Raw genomic sequence first — 14,899 nt, forward strand, 5'->3', positions numbered from 1 at the left:
TTGGTGGCGATATACTCAGCTTGGCGCATTTCTGAACTGCAGGCCTTGTGTTGTAGAGGTCCCTTTTTGCAGTTTTCAGATTCAGGGGTCTCTATTCGGACGGTTCCTTTCTTTCTTCCAAGGTAGTTTCAGAATTCCATCTCAATCAGACTCTCTCCCATCGTTTAGGAAAGAGGATTTTCCAGGGGAGTTTGCATCCCTTCGGCTATTGGATGTCCGAAGGGTGCTTCTGCGTTACCTTCAGGTCACCAATGAATTTTGGCGATTGGACCACCTCTTTGTCCTTTCGGGGCTGTGGAAAGGTGAGGCGGCCTCCAAAGCCTCTATAGTGCGTCAGCGTATCTGTCACAAGGACGAGAGCACCTTTTGGCTCTACGAGCTCATCTTCATGTGGATGAAATTTGTCGAGCTGCTACTTGGGCATCTCAGCATACTTTTGTTAAACACTTTCGCTTGGATGTCACCTTCACGAAAGATGCATGTTTCAGGGCTCAGGTCGTGGCGCGGGGGATGTCGGCTTCCTGTCTTTCTTAGGGTAGGCTTTGGTAGGCAGATTGTCAGATATGAAAAATAAAGATATAAAAAGGAGAAACTCTGCTTTGGCAGACATTGTTGCAGCTTCGGTTCCATAGTTAGTTTTCTAGTTGGTTCTCTTTTATTATAGTGAGAATGGGTTTTACGTTAGTTATTGAGTTGATTGACCTAATTCTACTGCTTTCGAAAGACATATACTAACTGATAGAGGGGTTTGGCCATCTGCTTTACTCCTAAGAGTTCTATTATCTCTATCTCCACCTGCTGGTAGATGGACACAACCCATCAGAAACTGGATTCATCTGCTGTTGCTAAAGGAAAGAAAATTATCAGGTAAGACCTAATTTTACCTTCCTATCCATCAGAGGTTCCTTCGTTTTGCAGTTTTAGGCAATCATTATCAGTTTCATGCTCTTCCCTTTTGGCTTGGCAACGGCTCTTGGACGTTTACCAAAGTTATGGTGGTAGTGGTGCCTGCTCTTTGCGAAGAGGGGATATGCCTCAGTTTAACTGTTGTGACCACCAATGCCAGTCTTCATGGCTGGGGAACACTCTGTCAGGGTCAGTTGACACAGAACCTCTGGTCGAGAGGAAACTCGCAGGGCGATCCGTCTGGCACTATCTGCTTTCTGAGTCTCGTTGAAGGAAAATCAGTAAGAGTTCTGTCCGACAGTGTGACGGCAGTGACCTACCTCAGTCGACAAGGGGAAATGAGGAGTCGCCAGTTGGAGCAGGTGCCAACTCTTCTTATGAGCTGGGTGGATCCTTTCAGGTCCTTCAGTGGTGCATGTAGTGAGGATGTCGAATAGTCATGCAGACTTCCTCAGTCGTTAGACGATGGACCTGGGAGAATGGACGCTTGGTTGTGAGGTGTACGACAGCATTTTTAGCCGCTGGGGGGCTCCGAGCTTATGGCAGTGCAAGTCAATGTGAATGCAGGTTTTCAGTCGCAGAAAAGATCAGACCGCAGAGGGTATCAATGCTGTTCTTCAGCCTTGGCCATCAGGTCTTCTTTCCGACGTGGCTGCTGATCGGACGAGTCATTTAGAGAATTGAAGCGCACAGAAGCCGGTAGCTCTGGATTGCCCTCGGAGGCCGTGGTATGCTGCTCTGATGTGTTTGTGGTAGGACAGCCGTTGAAACTCCCATGTTCAGACCGTCTCCTGACTCAGGGCCTGGTTGCTCTTTCAGATCTGGCTCAGTTTGTCTTATAGCATGGATCTTGAGAGGGTCGGAGACAGAAGCTGATTGGCACGATGGTTCGCTCTCATCTGCCTACTTTGCTGGCTTATATTAGGACTTGGAGGATTTTTGAGGCCTGGTGTTTGGATCATGAAGTAGGGGCCTTATATTCTTCAGTCCCTCAGATTCTGGATTTTTTGCAAGACAGTATTGAGAAAGACTTGGCCCTTGCATTCCTTGAGGTCCAGATTGCCTCGACCTGTTTTCCTATTTAAAAAAATGTCTCTGGCGAGTCATCTGGATCTTGTACATTTTCTCCGCGGGGGTCGTGCTTCTTTGATCTTGTGTTATGATCTGTTTCCTGGTTGGGGATCTCAATTTGGGCCTCAACCCTTGTTCGTCCTCCCTTTGAACTTTTGGTGTAGTGTTCCCTCAAAGACCTTATTCTGAAGGCGGTATTTTTGGTCGCTGTTTCTTCAGCACGGTGTGTGTCAGAATTGCAGTCTTTGTCTTGTAAGCCTCCCCTTTTTTTTTTTTTTTTAATGGTTATGCAACAGTGTGTAGTGCATTACCTGGTACCGTCTTTCTTGCCTAAGGTTCTGTCTTTCACTTGAACCACTCTGTGCATTTGCCTATCTTGGAGTCCTCTTCTGGTTCAGAGGAACAGCGTCTACAGAAGCTGGATATTAAGAGGGTGCTCGAGCAATATTTGATTCGCACAAAGGAGTTTTGGCACTCAGACCGTCTGTCCTTGTCAGTGGCTGTCACAATGGATTGGCGGCCTCTAAGGCTATCATTTCCAGTAAAGTCGCTCAGGGAGTGAGAGCGCATTTGATTAGTGGTAAAGTCTCTTTGTGGGCTGAATGCTCTCTGGTCCCTCCTCTGGAGATTTGTAAGGCGGTGACTTGGTCGTCTTTGCATTCCTTTTCATGACATTACCGGCTCGATGTTCAGACCCATCAAGATGCCGTTTTTAGTGGCAGAATTCTTATGGAGGGGTTGCTTAGATCCCTCCCTTGAAGGTACTGCTCTGTTACTTCCTATCAGTCCTTTGCTTTTGCTGGGCTGGTCCGGAGGGACGCGAAGGAAGGAGAAATTAGGTCATAACTGTTAATTTGCTTTCCTTTAGACCCTCTGGACTGGCCCAGCTCCCTCCCATTTCTCTGTAAGCTTATCTTCAGGAGCTGCTTTGTTCGTTGCACATTTGATGGTTCTTTTCACAGGGGGGGGGAGGGGGGGAGGCTGTATAGTATTTATATACATATCTTGCTTCAAGCAACAACAGCCATGAGTCTTTACTGTTTAGGACCCATTCTGTCACTTGTTTATTTCTGGCTGTTTGTGGTTCACTGGTGGCACAGATGTACACGTTTTGTTTCTTTTCTCTTACTCATGCTTAGTTATGATAATACTGAGGCTGATTGGGGTTGAGTAGAGCTCTTATTGGCTCTCTTGGAAATCTGAGTTCTTAGTCTCCACATATTGGTAGACGTGCATAACCATAAGTTCTTTGCGGGGCCGGGCCGGAGGGACTAAAGGAAAGAGAATTAGCAGGTAAGACCATATTTCTTTTTACACTAAAGTGTTTTGCTCTGTTTGAAGGCTAGAAGCCAAGTTAGTGGAACATAATCTGCTAGTTCAGGGTAGAGTGCTGCATGGGAATGACAGAACCCGCAGGTGTGGAAGAAGTTCCACGGGATTTCTGCGGGCATGGAAGAAGTTGCCATGGGATTCCCGTGGGAGTGTAGTCAGAATCTATGGTGACTCCAGAATGAAGCTTGGAATGCACCGAGAGAGGCAATTGGAACACCAGAATGAGGCTTTGCATGTATGGAGAGTAACAACTGGAGCACCAGAATGAGGTTTGGAATGCCCAGTAAGGAAGCCGGAACACCAGACTGAGGTTTAGAACACTAATTGTTGAATAGTGATATTGTAAAAAAAAAAAAAAAAAAAAGCCACGGGAGGCTGTTGGGGTTGGGAGGAGAAAGATAGCTGTAAGTAAATAAATAGCATCAACTCCTTCGGGTATGGGTGGGGATAGAGGAAATTTAATGTGGAGATGGAAAGGGTCTTAGTGGGTATGGGTGGGTAAAGGTTAGATTCCATTAGGCATAGTGAAATTTCTGTCCCCGTGTAGCTCTCTTTCATGGTACAGGTTGATTGCAAGCCCTACCTGTTGACTTAAGTGTAAGCATTCCAACTTGGTTAGTGATTTTGGTGTGCCAGAGGTAAATTTAACACTTTAACTGCCATGGTAATGTCTGTGATTTTGCATAAAATAATTTGCTTTCATTTTTACATAGCTTTGTTTTTGGAGTACTTAAGCTGAGTTTACTCCTGCCAAAATTTTGCTTGACTGCGGAGTGCAGAATTTGTGCAGAATTCAACATTTCCCCACAGAATCTGCAGGGCTGTGGTAAAGGACAGACCCAAGCATGCCCGACTGTCCGCCTGCTGCTGCCTAGCCTATCTGTGCGTTCCCTGGTGGGCTAATGGCTTCTTTGGTTCTTTCCTGCCCCGCTGCTGCTCTTTTGCTGCTGCTGTGCTTTTTCAAAATGGCCACCAATGCTGCTGCCGCCTCTCTCTTGCTGGTGCCGTGCTGTTTCATAATTACCACCTAGACTTCAAGTGCAATCTTGTGAGACTACTGCTTGAAGTCTCGGTGACCATTTTGAAAAAGCACAGCACCAGCAAGAGAACGGCGGCAGCGGGACAGGAAAGAGTGGGGTTCTTTCCTGCCCTGAGAGGTACTCCCACTGCAACTCCTACTCATCCTACCTCAGGTGAGTGCGGGGGTATTGGAAGGGAGCAGCTATTTTAAAAAAAAATTTGTGGATGGAAGAGGGCTGCAAAATAATTTGAAAGTTTTGTGAGCAGAATTTGCAAACTTTGTGTGCAGAATTATTTTTTGGTGTAGAAGTATGAGCACATTTAACCATAATGTAAATTGTAAACCGCATTTTTAATGGTTACTTAACCAGTAGACATGCATTTTAAGTACAGATAGAAAAATTTATGTAAATATAAAGATCTTCTAGTTGGTGTAGTAACATTTAGAATATGTTGGTTTATTGGTGAAGAGTGCTGAGTGGGTTTCTTTGAATCCCTAAGGAGTGGAGGAGTGGCCTAGTGGTTAGGGTGGTGGACTTTGGTCCTGGGGAACTGAGCAACTGAGTTCGATTCCCACTTCAGGCACAGGCAGCTCCTTGTGACTATGGGCAAGTCACTTAACCCTCCATTGCCCCATGTAAGCCGCATTGAGCCTGCCATGAGTGGGAAAGCACGGGGTACAAATGTAACAGATATAAAATAAGTGGTGCAAAATTCGGTCACCAGGGTGTTGATGGGTTGTAACCATTATGTACATATCTCTCCTATATTAAAGGAATTCCACTGGCTTCCTATTGAGTGCAGAATAAGGTTTAAAACCCTTTGCATGGTTTTTAAAGTACTAACTGGTCAAGTATCTGCAATTGTTGCTGCTAAGCATCATATTTATGAACCAGCACGGGCATTGACATTAGCTAATAAATTTCTGCAGGAAGTCCCAACACATGTGAGAGAGTTCAGAAGAATTTGGTTTTTATTTTTACAAGCATATGAAGGGTTGGAATAAGTCTATGTAGTAACAAGAGGCTAATATGTTAAATGAGAAAAATATTAAGGTCTAATAATTGCTGAGTTATTTAAGTAAGTTTTTATTTTATTTAGCTGCTGTTTGTCTTGTATTTGTTTTACTTATGTATGTGACATTGTTATCCACCTAGAACATTTGCGATAGTGGAATATACATTTTTAAAATAAATGCACTAGTCTGCTTCTTTCTTCTGTTCTCTCTAAATTGTATTTTTTTTTTTCTTTACAGGATGAAGAACTTGGGTGCTATATGTTCTACACAATGGGATTTAGTTCAACTTGTTTGATTCTCCAAAGCCAAAGGAACTTTAGAAAACATAATCTTATACGTAGTGGATAGCAATAACTGAGAATCTTACTACATAACATAGTTTACAGTATTTATTTTAATAATTTATTCAATACTATTTTCATACCTCATTGTTTACATATCAGGTTTTTTTTTAAAGCTTCAAATCACTTAAAAAAAATGGAATCAACTACAGCTTTGAGTTTGAGTTTAATGAGTACAGTCAGCAGTCAGGGCTCTGGTCCCATGGTAGATTATTGGATGCTTATAGTTGGGTTCATCATTGCATTTGTCCTGGCATTTTCTGTTGGTGCCAATGATGTAGCAAACTCCTTTGGAACAGCAGTGGGATCTGGTGTAGTGACGCTGCGGCAAGCGTGTATCCTGGCAACTATTTTTGAAACTGTGGGCTCTGTTCTGCTGGGGGCCAAAGTGAGTGAGACCATTCGGAAAGGTTTGATTGACGTGGACATGTATAACTCATCCCAAGCGCTGTTAATGGCAGGATCCATTAGTGCCATGTTTGGTGAGTAATATTCTCATCGTTATATCCTTCTCTCCCCTTCACAGATTTGTTATATCCTTCCCTCCCCTTCACAGATTTGTCTAACTACCACCCGTGAGACTGGTTTCAATTACCTGGGTCCCAAACTTTGGAACAACCTCCTTGACATCCACAATCAACCTTTCCTGACTTTTAAATGAGCCCTGAAGACCTATTTGTTTTCCTTGTCCTTCCCCTCTTTATAATGTTTACTTCCTCAGCAATTCTCCAGACCGTTCAAGACGCTGGGTTATGCACTCCTACCAGCAGAGGGAGACTGAGAACACTAAAACTTCTTATACAAGTAGCCTGTGCAGACCTTCTACTAACCAGTATTTTCTCAGTCTCAGCAGAGGGTAGATGTGTGCAGCATGTGCAGTGTACTCGGTCTGGTAGGCCCGTTTGGGGTTTCTAGGTTGGGTTGTAAATGTTAGAGAACCCACACTTGGATCTCTATTACAGGGTGTAAGTCCTAAGGGGCTTCTTATTCCCTGTGGGGTGTCACACCCAGGTGGCCGGGTCCCTCCCCCTGTGCTCTTCTGGAGGACTGCTTGACCTCTGCTACAGACCTCGTTCTGTACCCTTGAGGCGTTTAGGCATCAGCAACGAGGTTTAAAAAAATAAATGTTTTTAAAAGGCAGCTATTTTGGCCGTTCTTGTGGCAGTGCAGAGATAAAACGTCTTCAAGGGCGGTTTTGCCTATTAGTTTGTCAGAACACAAAGCAACTGTTTGTTTTTATTGTGTTCGCGGCCATTATGTCTAAGCCGGCGAGGTGTCGGTTTTGCGCGCAGCGCGGCATTAAAGTGAAAGGTGGCCAATGTAAATTTTGTGGGGAGCCTACATTGTCAGCGCTCTTGCCCCCCGTGCTTTTCCCTGAGTTGGCGAAGGTATTGGATGGCGATTTGACCGCACATTCTGGGCCGGCAATGGCGGGGCCGGTTTTGGCGGGAAACACGGCCATTTTGGCTACGCGTCCCGGGTTGGCTGTTTTTGGCGGGAAGCGTGGCCTATTCCGTACCGGCGCCAGGTGACACGTGTGTGGTGGGAAGTGCGCCTAGTTTAGCCGTGGATCACGCGATGGACCTGCCGCCTCGGGAGCGAGGGGGGTCCGTCACGGAAACTGCGGAAAGTGTTGTTGGGGCTTCAGCAGCGTTGGGGGGGGGGGGGTCTGGTTCCCCCGAGTTTGTTTGGGCTCTGTATAATGCCTGGAGAGCTGGCCCCTCTCAGGCTGTTTGTTCTCTAGAGGCTGCTAGCTCAGTGGGAGTTAAGCGCCCATGGGTGGATATTTTGGAGCCTATGGAGATACTTTCTCTGCCTGGGTTGGACGTTTGGAGTGACCCAGGAGAGGAGGATCTCTTAGATGTGTCTGGGGATCAGGATGGGCTGAGGCCTGGGGAAGATTCTTCAGTGGTTCGCATTTTTTATAAGGAGGAGTTGTTGGAGCTCATTGATCAGGTGATCTCTACTTTGAAGTTTGCTCCGGTGGCCAAGCCCTCTGCGGAGGGACCCCAGGTAGATCCCTTGGTTAAGGGGATTCGGAGAGCCTCCCGTTCCTTTCCCATGAATTCAGACATTAGGGACATGGTTTTTCAGGAATGGTCTGTGCTGGAGGCTGCTTGTAAGGTGTCTAGGGCTATGGCGCGGCTGTATCCGTTGCCTCCGGAAGATTTGGCCCTGCTGAAACCACCTACTGTGGATGCGGTGGTTATGGCGGTTACTAAGGCTACGGCCATTCCGGTGGATGGCGGTACAGCCTTACGGGATCCTCAGGATAGGAAGCTAGAGTCCTTTCTGAAGTGCAGCTTTGATTTGTCGGCTTTGGCCTTGCAAGCCTCGGTGTGTGGGGGCTTGGTAGCCAGAGCTTGTTTCCGTTGGGCGGAGAAGCTCTTGGATGAGCCTGCGTTAGATAGGACTGGTTTGGTTCTGGACCTGGCCAAATTGGAGATGGGGTCTTCGTTTTTGGCAGACACCCTTTATGATTTGCTAAGGGCGGCTAAGAATATGGCTCTGGCGGTGACGGCTCGCAGGGCTCTTCGGCTTAGGGGCTGGGTGGCAGATGCGGCCTCTAAAGCAAAGTTGTATTCTCTACCTTTCAAAGGTTCTATGTTTGGAGAGGACTGGGATAAACTGATGAGTGATCTTGGGGATACCAAGATCTCGCGGTTGTCGGAGTTACGGCCTAAGGCGGCTAGTCGAGGTGGTTCGGCTAGAGGTCAGTTTAAGGACGCGAGGCGGTACAGGCCGGGCAGATTTGTGTCTCCTAAAAGCCGTATTTTCCAGCGGATGCAGTCCTTTCGAGGGGGTCGTTGAGGAGGTCGGGACTCCTCCGGAGGTGCCAGAAATGGTAATAAGTCCTCCTTATGAAGGTGTGCGGGTCCAGCCTCTGGTGAAGGTCGGGGTGCGACTTCGTCTGTTTTATCAGGGGTGGACCCAAATTACTTCAGATCAGTGGGTGCTGGAGGTCATTCGCGACGGTTATGCATTCGAGCACCTGCTGCCGGATCTGTTTCTTCCCTCTCCTTGTCACTCTCGAGTCAAAGGCTATTCAAGAGACTGGGTCACTTAATCCAGTTGGGAGCTGTGGTACCCGTTCTTCGGCATGAGCTGGGAATGGATGGTTGTTCCATTTACTTTGTGGTGCCGAAGGAGGACCAGTTTTGACCCATTTTAGATCTCAAGAGGGTCAATGGGGCGCTCAAGGTGCCATCCTTCCGCATGGAGACTCTGCGCTCGGTCATAGTGGCTGTTCGTCAGGGAGAATTTCTCACGTCACTGGATCTCACGGAAGCTTATGTGCACGTGCCGATTCGAGAGACCCATCAGCGTTTCCTTTGTTTTGCTGTTTTAGGGAGGCACTTTCAGTTCTGTGCTCTGCCTTTTGGTCTGGCAACGGCTCCACACACCTTTTCTAAGATAATGGTGGTGGTAGCAGCGGCTTTGCGGAGGCAGGGAATTCTGGTGCATCCGTATCTGGACGACTGGTTGATCCGGGCGAAGTCTCAGGCTCACAGTGTGGCGGCAACTGCTCAGGTGGTCGCGTTTCTGGAATCGCTCGGATGGGTAGTGCATGTAGTCAAAAGTCAGTTGATCCCATCGCAGAGTCTGGAGTACTTGGGAATGCGGTTCGACACGGCAGTGGGTCGTGTTTTTCTGCTGGATTCTCGGATAGCCTCTCTTCAGCAGCAGGTCCGGCTGTTAATGTCCATTCAGAGTCCGACTGTTTGAATGTACCTTCGGGTTCTGGGCCTCATGGCAGCGACAATAGAGGTAGTACCATGGCCAGGGCGCATATGCGTCAGCTTCAGGCGGCTCTGTTGTCCCGGTGGTCTCCTCAGGTACACAGTTTGGAGTTGCGGTTGCCATTGAGGGGGCTCCTCGGCGCAGTCTCCAGTGGTGGCTGTGCTCGGCCCATCTGAAAAAGGGTATGCCATTGGAACCTCCTCAGTTGGTGATTCTGGTAGCGGATGCCAGTCTGCTGGACTGGGGAGCTCAGTGTCTCGGTCAGTCCGCGCAGGGGCGGTGGTTGAAGGAGGAAGCTTAGTGGTCTATCAACCGGTTGGAGACGAGGGCGATTCGGCTAGCTCTGTTGGCGTTTCGCTCAAGTGTGGTCGGAAAGGCGGTAAGAGTCATGCCCGACAATGCGCCAGCGGTAGCGTATGGCAACCAGCAGGGCGGTACAAAGAGTCCACGGTTGGCAATCGAGACGGCTCTGCTCATGAGTTGGGCGGAAAGGCATCTAGTGCAGATTTCGGCGGCGCACGTAGCCGGGGTGGACAGCGTGAACGTGGATTTTCTAAGCAGACACTTCCTTGTCATCAAGCAGATGAAGCCATTACGTATGGGTTGTGTCCATCAACCAGCAGGGGGAGATACAGAGCACTCAACTTTTCACAGTACCTCACGGCTAGCCAGCTCCACTGCCTCTTCAGTATTCTCTATCTCCCCAAGCAGGGTGGCTGCAGCTTCTTCGAGCTCCATCAAAAATCTGCCTGGGGGTGGCTCCTGGCTTGCCAGTTGTTAGCTGGGGTGTTAGAGGCTATAGCAGCTTCACTTTGAAGGCACATAGGTTAGCCCTTTCCCTGCCTTACCCATGCCCCCGTGGATGTGGACATATTAGCTTGCTTTTCCCTATCCTTTCCCACTCAGTGGATGCAGGCACATTAGTTCGCCTTTCCCTGCCTTTCCCACTCATCTGAGCCTCCGGAGTTCTTATTACCTCTGCTTTCCTCACAGTGTTAAAAAAATTTGAACAGAGGTTTTCCTTTGATTTCTTCTATGGGACCGGAGCTGTGATACTCGGTCCGGTGAGGTAAGAGTGTTTTCTAACTTCTCTGGGGTGGGCCCGCGATCGGGGCGTTTTTGGTGTGAAACCGCCATTTTGAATTTTCCCGCCGTTTTCGGTGATGGCTGCAGAGAACGTAAAGTGCAAATCAGCAGCGGGGCTCTGTAAATCGTGCTGTACAGGTGTAAGAGCCGGCCCGAGCATGGCGAGCGATGATTCTTCCTGCTCAGAGCTGGCAGCGGACGCCATTTTGAATTCTTTGCATGGCGCGGCCTCCGTAGAGACGGAGAGCCCTGTGCCCGGGGGGGGGGACCTCGAATTGAGGCTATTCAGGGAGCGGCTAGCCCCGGACGGGATCTGGGTGCCCAGGGCGAGTTTTTCTCCCCTGATTTTGTGGTGTTATTGCATAAAGCATACATGCTGAAAAGAGCTCTCCCTCAAGGGTCGTCTGAGGCCCCTTCTATTGTTCCCCCCCCCCCCCCCCCCCGGTGGATTCTGGCCTGGGACTGCCCGCTGAGGCTATTTTCCCTGATAATTGGCATAAAGAAAAGCGTAGAAGGGCTAATTCCCCTTCAGATTGTGGTGCCCTTTCAAGGCCTTCTCCTATTTGGTGAGGAGTTGGAAAAAAAATTGTTAAAGGCCTGGGAGATCCTAAACCCCAGCGCTTGCCCGAAGATAGGCCGAGGTCTTCCTCCAAGGGCCAGGCGGTCCACTCCTCTTATAGACCTCACTTCCGTGGAGCTAGAAGGTACCGCCCGGGGCGTTCTGCTGGGTTCACTGCTCGTGCCCGTTTTTCAGCAGAGGAACTCCTTTCGCTCGGACAAGCGTTCCGCAGCCACCGGCTCTAGGCCTGGAGTTCAGGGGCGACCCTCTCAATGATGGTGCGCCGGCCCCCTCCTCGCTTCCTGTCATCGGAGGACGTTTTTCCCTCTTTGCCGAGGAGTGGGCCAGTATTTCCTTAGATCAGTGGGTTCTGGACCTGATCAGAGATGGCTACAGAATAGAATTCAGCGCCCCAGTAAGAGACGTGTTTGTGGAGTCCCGATGCGGTTCTGCCGCCAAACGGAGGAGACTTTGCAAGGTCTGATTCAGTTAGGGGCCGTGTCCCCGGTACCTCCCGCCGAACACGGCTATGGCCGATACTCCATCTACTTTGTGGTGCCACGAAAAGGTGGGTCTTTTTGCCCTATTCTGGACTTAAAAGAATTAAACAAGTCCCTGAGAGTGTGGCATTTCCACATGGAAACCCTGTGCTCCATCATTGCTGCGGTACAGCCAGGAGAGTTTCTCACGTTTCTAGACCTGAAAGAAGCTTACTTGCACATACCAATTTGGCCCCCGCACCAGAAGTTTGAGGTTTGCGGTGTTGGGAAAACATTTCCAGTTCCGGGCCTTGTCTTTTGGCCTCGCCACAGCTCCCCGAACCTTTTCGAAGGTAATGGTGGTAGTAGCTGCTTTGCTCAGGCGAGAAGGTATCAGGGTTCACCCGTACCTAGACGACTGGCTCATCAGAGCAGACTCTGTAACAGAGAGCTATCAAGCTACAGCCAGAGTGGTCTCAGTACTTCAATCTCTAGGCTGGGTCGTCAATATGGCCAAAAGTCACCTGACCTCCTCGCAATCTCTAGAATATTTGGGGGCCAGGTTCGACACACTCGGGCTATGTATACCTACCTGAGCTAAGGCGGTGCAAGCTTCAGAATCAGGTCCGTCTGCTCCTGAGGATGCCTCGCCTGCCCGCGAGCTTGAGACATTGTCCAGCTGCTGGGATCGATGACAGCCACATTGGAGGTGGTGCCCTGGGCGAGAGCGCACCTGAGACCTCTTCAGTATTCCCTATTTCAAAGATGGTCTCCAGTTTCTCAGGATTATCAATGCAGACTTTCTTGGCTCCCTGCGGCCCGACTCAGCATGGAGTGGTGGCTCTCGGACAGCATGCTGCGGCGAGGAATGCCGCTGGCGCTCCCCGATTGGTGTCTAATAGTGACAGATGCCAGCCTGAAGGGCTGGGGCGCACATTGCAAGGGGAAGCATGCCCAGGGTCTATGGACACCCGAGGAGTCGGTGTGGTCCATCAACCGTCTGGAGTTGAAAGCGGTGTTTCAGGCGCTTCTGGCCTTTCAAGTGACCCTGGAAGGATTGGCTGTCAGAGTGATGTCGGACAACACGACAGCAGTGGCCTACATAAATCGACAAGGCGGCACTCAGTGCAGAGCGCATGCCGAACAGATTGGCCACTGGGCCGAGCTGCATCTTCAGTTTCTGTCGGCAGCTCACCTTGCAGGTCAGAGCAATGTGCAAGCCGATTATCTAAGCAGGCATCAGATCGATCCAGCAGAATGGAACTAGTAGACGAAGTATTCCTGCAGATATGTGCCAAATGGGGCAAGCCCATGATGGATCTTATGGCGACAAGTTCAAATGCCAAAGTCCCGTGCTTCTTCAGCAGATGGAGAGATCCTCGCTCGGCAGGGTTGGATGCCTTGACTCAGCCCTGGCTTCCGGGCCTACTATATGTGTTTCCTCCGTGGCCTTTGATAGGGCGCCTGCTCCTGCGGATTCGGCTGCACCCAGGAGAAGTGGTCCTCATCGCCCTGGATTGGCCCAGGAGGCCTTGGTATGCGGACCTCTGACAGATGCTAGTGGAGGCTCCCCTTCCTTTACCTCTGGTACCGAACCTGTTGTCACAGGGCCCGGTAGCCATGGAGGACGCCTGCCGCTTTGGTCTTATGGCATGGCGATTGAGAGGGCGCAATTGAGGGACAAAGGCTATTCAAACACAGTCATTTCCACTCTCCTGCAGGTCCGCAAGCGTTCCACTTCCGTGGCTTATGCCAGGATTTGGCGCCAGTTTGAGTGTTGGTGTGCTTCAAAAGCGATCACACCCATGCGGGCTCCTGTCTCGCCGATTTCTGGACTTTTTGCAGGATGGTGTACAAATAGGCTTGGCCTATAATTCCCTGCGGGTGCAAGTGGCAGCGTTGGCCTCCCTTCGTGGTAAGGTTGAAGGCGTGTCTTTAGCTGCTTATCCAGATGTGGCACGGTTTCGTAGTGGGGTGCTTTGGCTCCGGCTTTCCGTGCGAGCACCCTGTCCAGCTTGGAACCTGGGGCTAGTTTTGAAGGCCCTGCAGGCTTCTCCTTTTGAGCCGCTTCTGCGAGCATCGGAGAAAGATTTGACACTAAAGGCCGTTTTTCTTGTGGCCATTACTTCGGCGAGACGGGTGTCAGAGCTCCAGGCACTGTCCTGTAGAGACCCATTTCTGCAATTCTCAGAGTCTGGGGTCACGGTTCGGACCGTGCCTTCCTTCATGCCTAAGGTGGTTTCAGCATTTCACCTAAACCAGCCTATTTTCTTGCCCTCCTTTGATAAGGAGGAGTTTCCAGAATCTTTTGGGCAGTTGCACCTGTTGGATGTGCGCAGGACTCTGCTGCAGTATTTGCGAGTTACTATCTCTTTCAGGATCTATGGTCATCTGTTTGTTTTTGCTATCAGGTCCTCGCAGAGGGTCTCCAGCGTCTAAAGCCACTATTGCCCGCTGGCTCAAAGAAACTATCTTTTCAGCTTATCTGCTTGCCGGCCTCCAGGAGGTTGCGTGTATCCCCTCCAGTTATACAATAAGGAGGACGAGTTTATTCACTCCAGGAGGATGTGTTCATTCCCTCCTTTTGAGTTCCATGCCCTTGTTAAGGGGCCATTGTTCGCTGTGAGGAAAGTTCATGTTATTCCCATTGCAGTTTGCCATACTGCTTTGGAAGCTTCAAATACTGAAGAGGCAGTGGAGCTGGCTGGCCGTGAGGCACTGTGAAAAGTTGAGTGCTCTCTATCTCCCCCTGCTGGTTGATGGACACAACCCATACGTAATGGCTTCATCTGCTATGACTAAAGGAAAGAAAATTACCAAGGTAAGAACCTAATTTTCCCATGTTGGAACCCGGAGAATGGTCTCTGCACCGGTCGGTGTTCAACTAGATAGTTCTAAAGTGGGGAATGCCAGTAGTGGATCTCATGGCGTCTACACAGAATGCTCAGGTTCCTCGGTATTTCAGTCTGCGTCGGGATCCGCGAGCGGAAGGGATCGATGCGTTGGTCCTTCTGTGACCTCAGCGGGTATTGCGGTACGTGTTTCCCCCGTGGCCCTTGATAGGTAGAGTCCTACAGAGGATAGAATGTCATGCGGGTCCAGTGTTGTTGGTGGCTCCGAATTGGCCGCGGTTCAGGGATCTGATGCGCTTGTTAGAAGGTGAGCTTCTGCGGCTGGGGGGCTCGGTGCTGTTGTCAGGGTCCAATTGTCATGCCGGATTCGGATCGGTTCTCTCTTACGGTGTGGCCCTTGAGAGGGAACGGTTGAGAAGGAAATGGTTTTCCCCTCAGGTGATTCAGACGATGCTGCAGTCTCGCAAACGTTCAACGTCTTTGGCCTATGTGCG

The 14,899-nt window shown here is 49.7% G+C and overlaps 1 protein-coding gene across 2 annotated transcripts in view; it reads left to right on the forward strand.

The window, feature by feature from the left end:
- SLC20A1 (solute carrier family 20 member 1) overlaps positions 1 to 14,899 on the forward strand; it is a 131,905-nt gene that overhangs the window by 29,924 nt on the left and 87,082 nt on the right. For both annotated transcript variants that reach the window (XM_030201711.1, XM_030201710.1), the window contains exon 2: positions 5,585 to 6,170. In XM_030201711.1, the coding sequence (XP_030057571.1) occupies positions 5,825 to 6,170 (346 nt within the window). In that variant the 5' untranslated portion in view covers positions 5,585 to 5,824. The remainder of the gene's footprint in view (positions 1 to 5,584; positions 6,171 to 14,899) is intronic.

This window comes from Microcaecilia unicolor, chromosome 4 (genome assembly GCF_901765095.1).
Source record: "Microcaecilia unicolor chromosome 4, aMicUni1.1, whole genome shotgun sequence".
Taxonomy (NCBI): domain Eukaryota; kingdom Metazoa; phylum Chordata; class Amphibia; order Gymnophiona; family Siphonopidae; genus Microcaecilia; species Microcaecilia unicolor.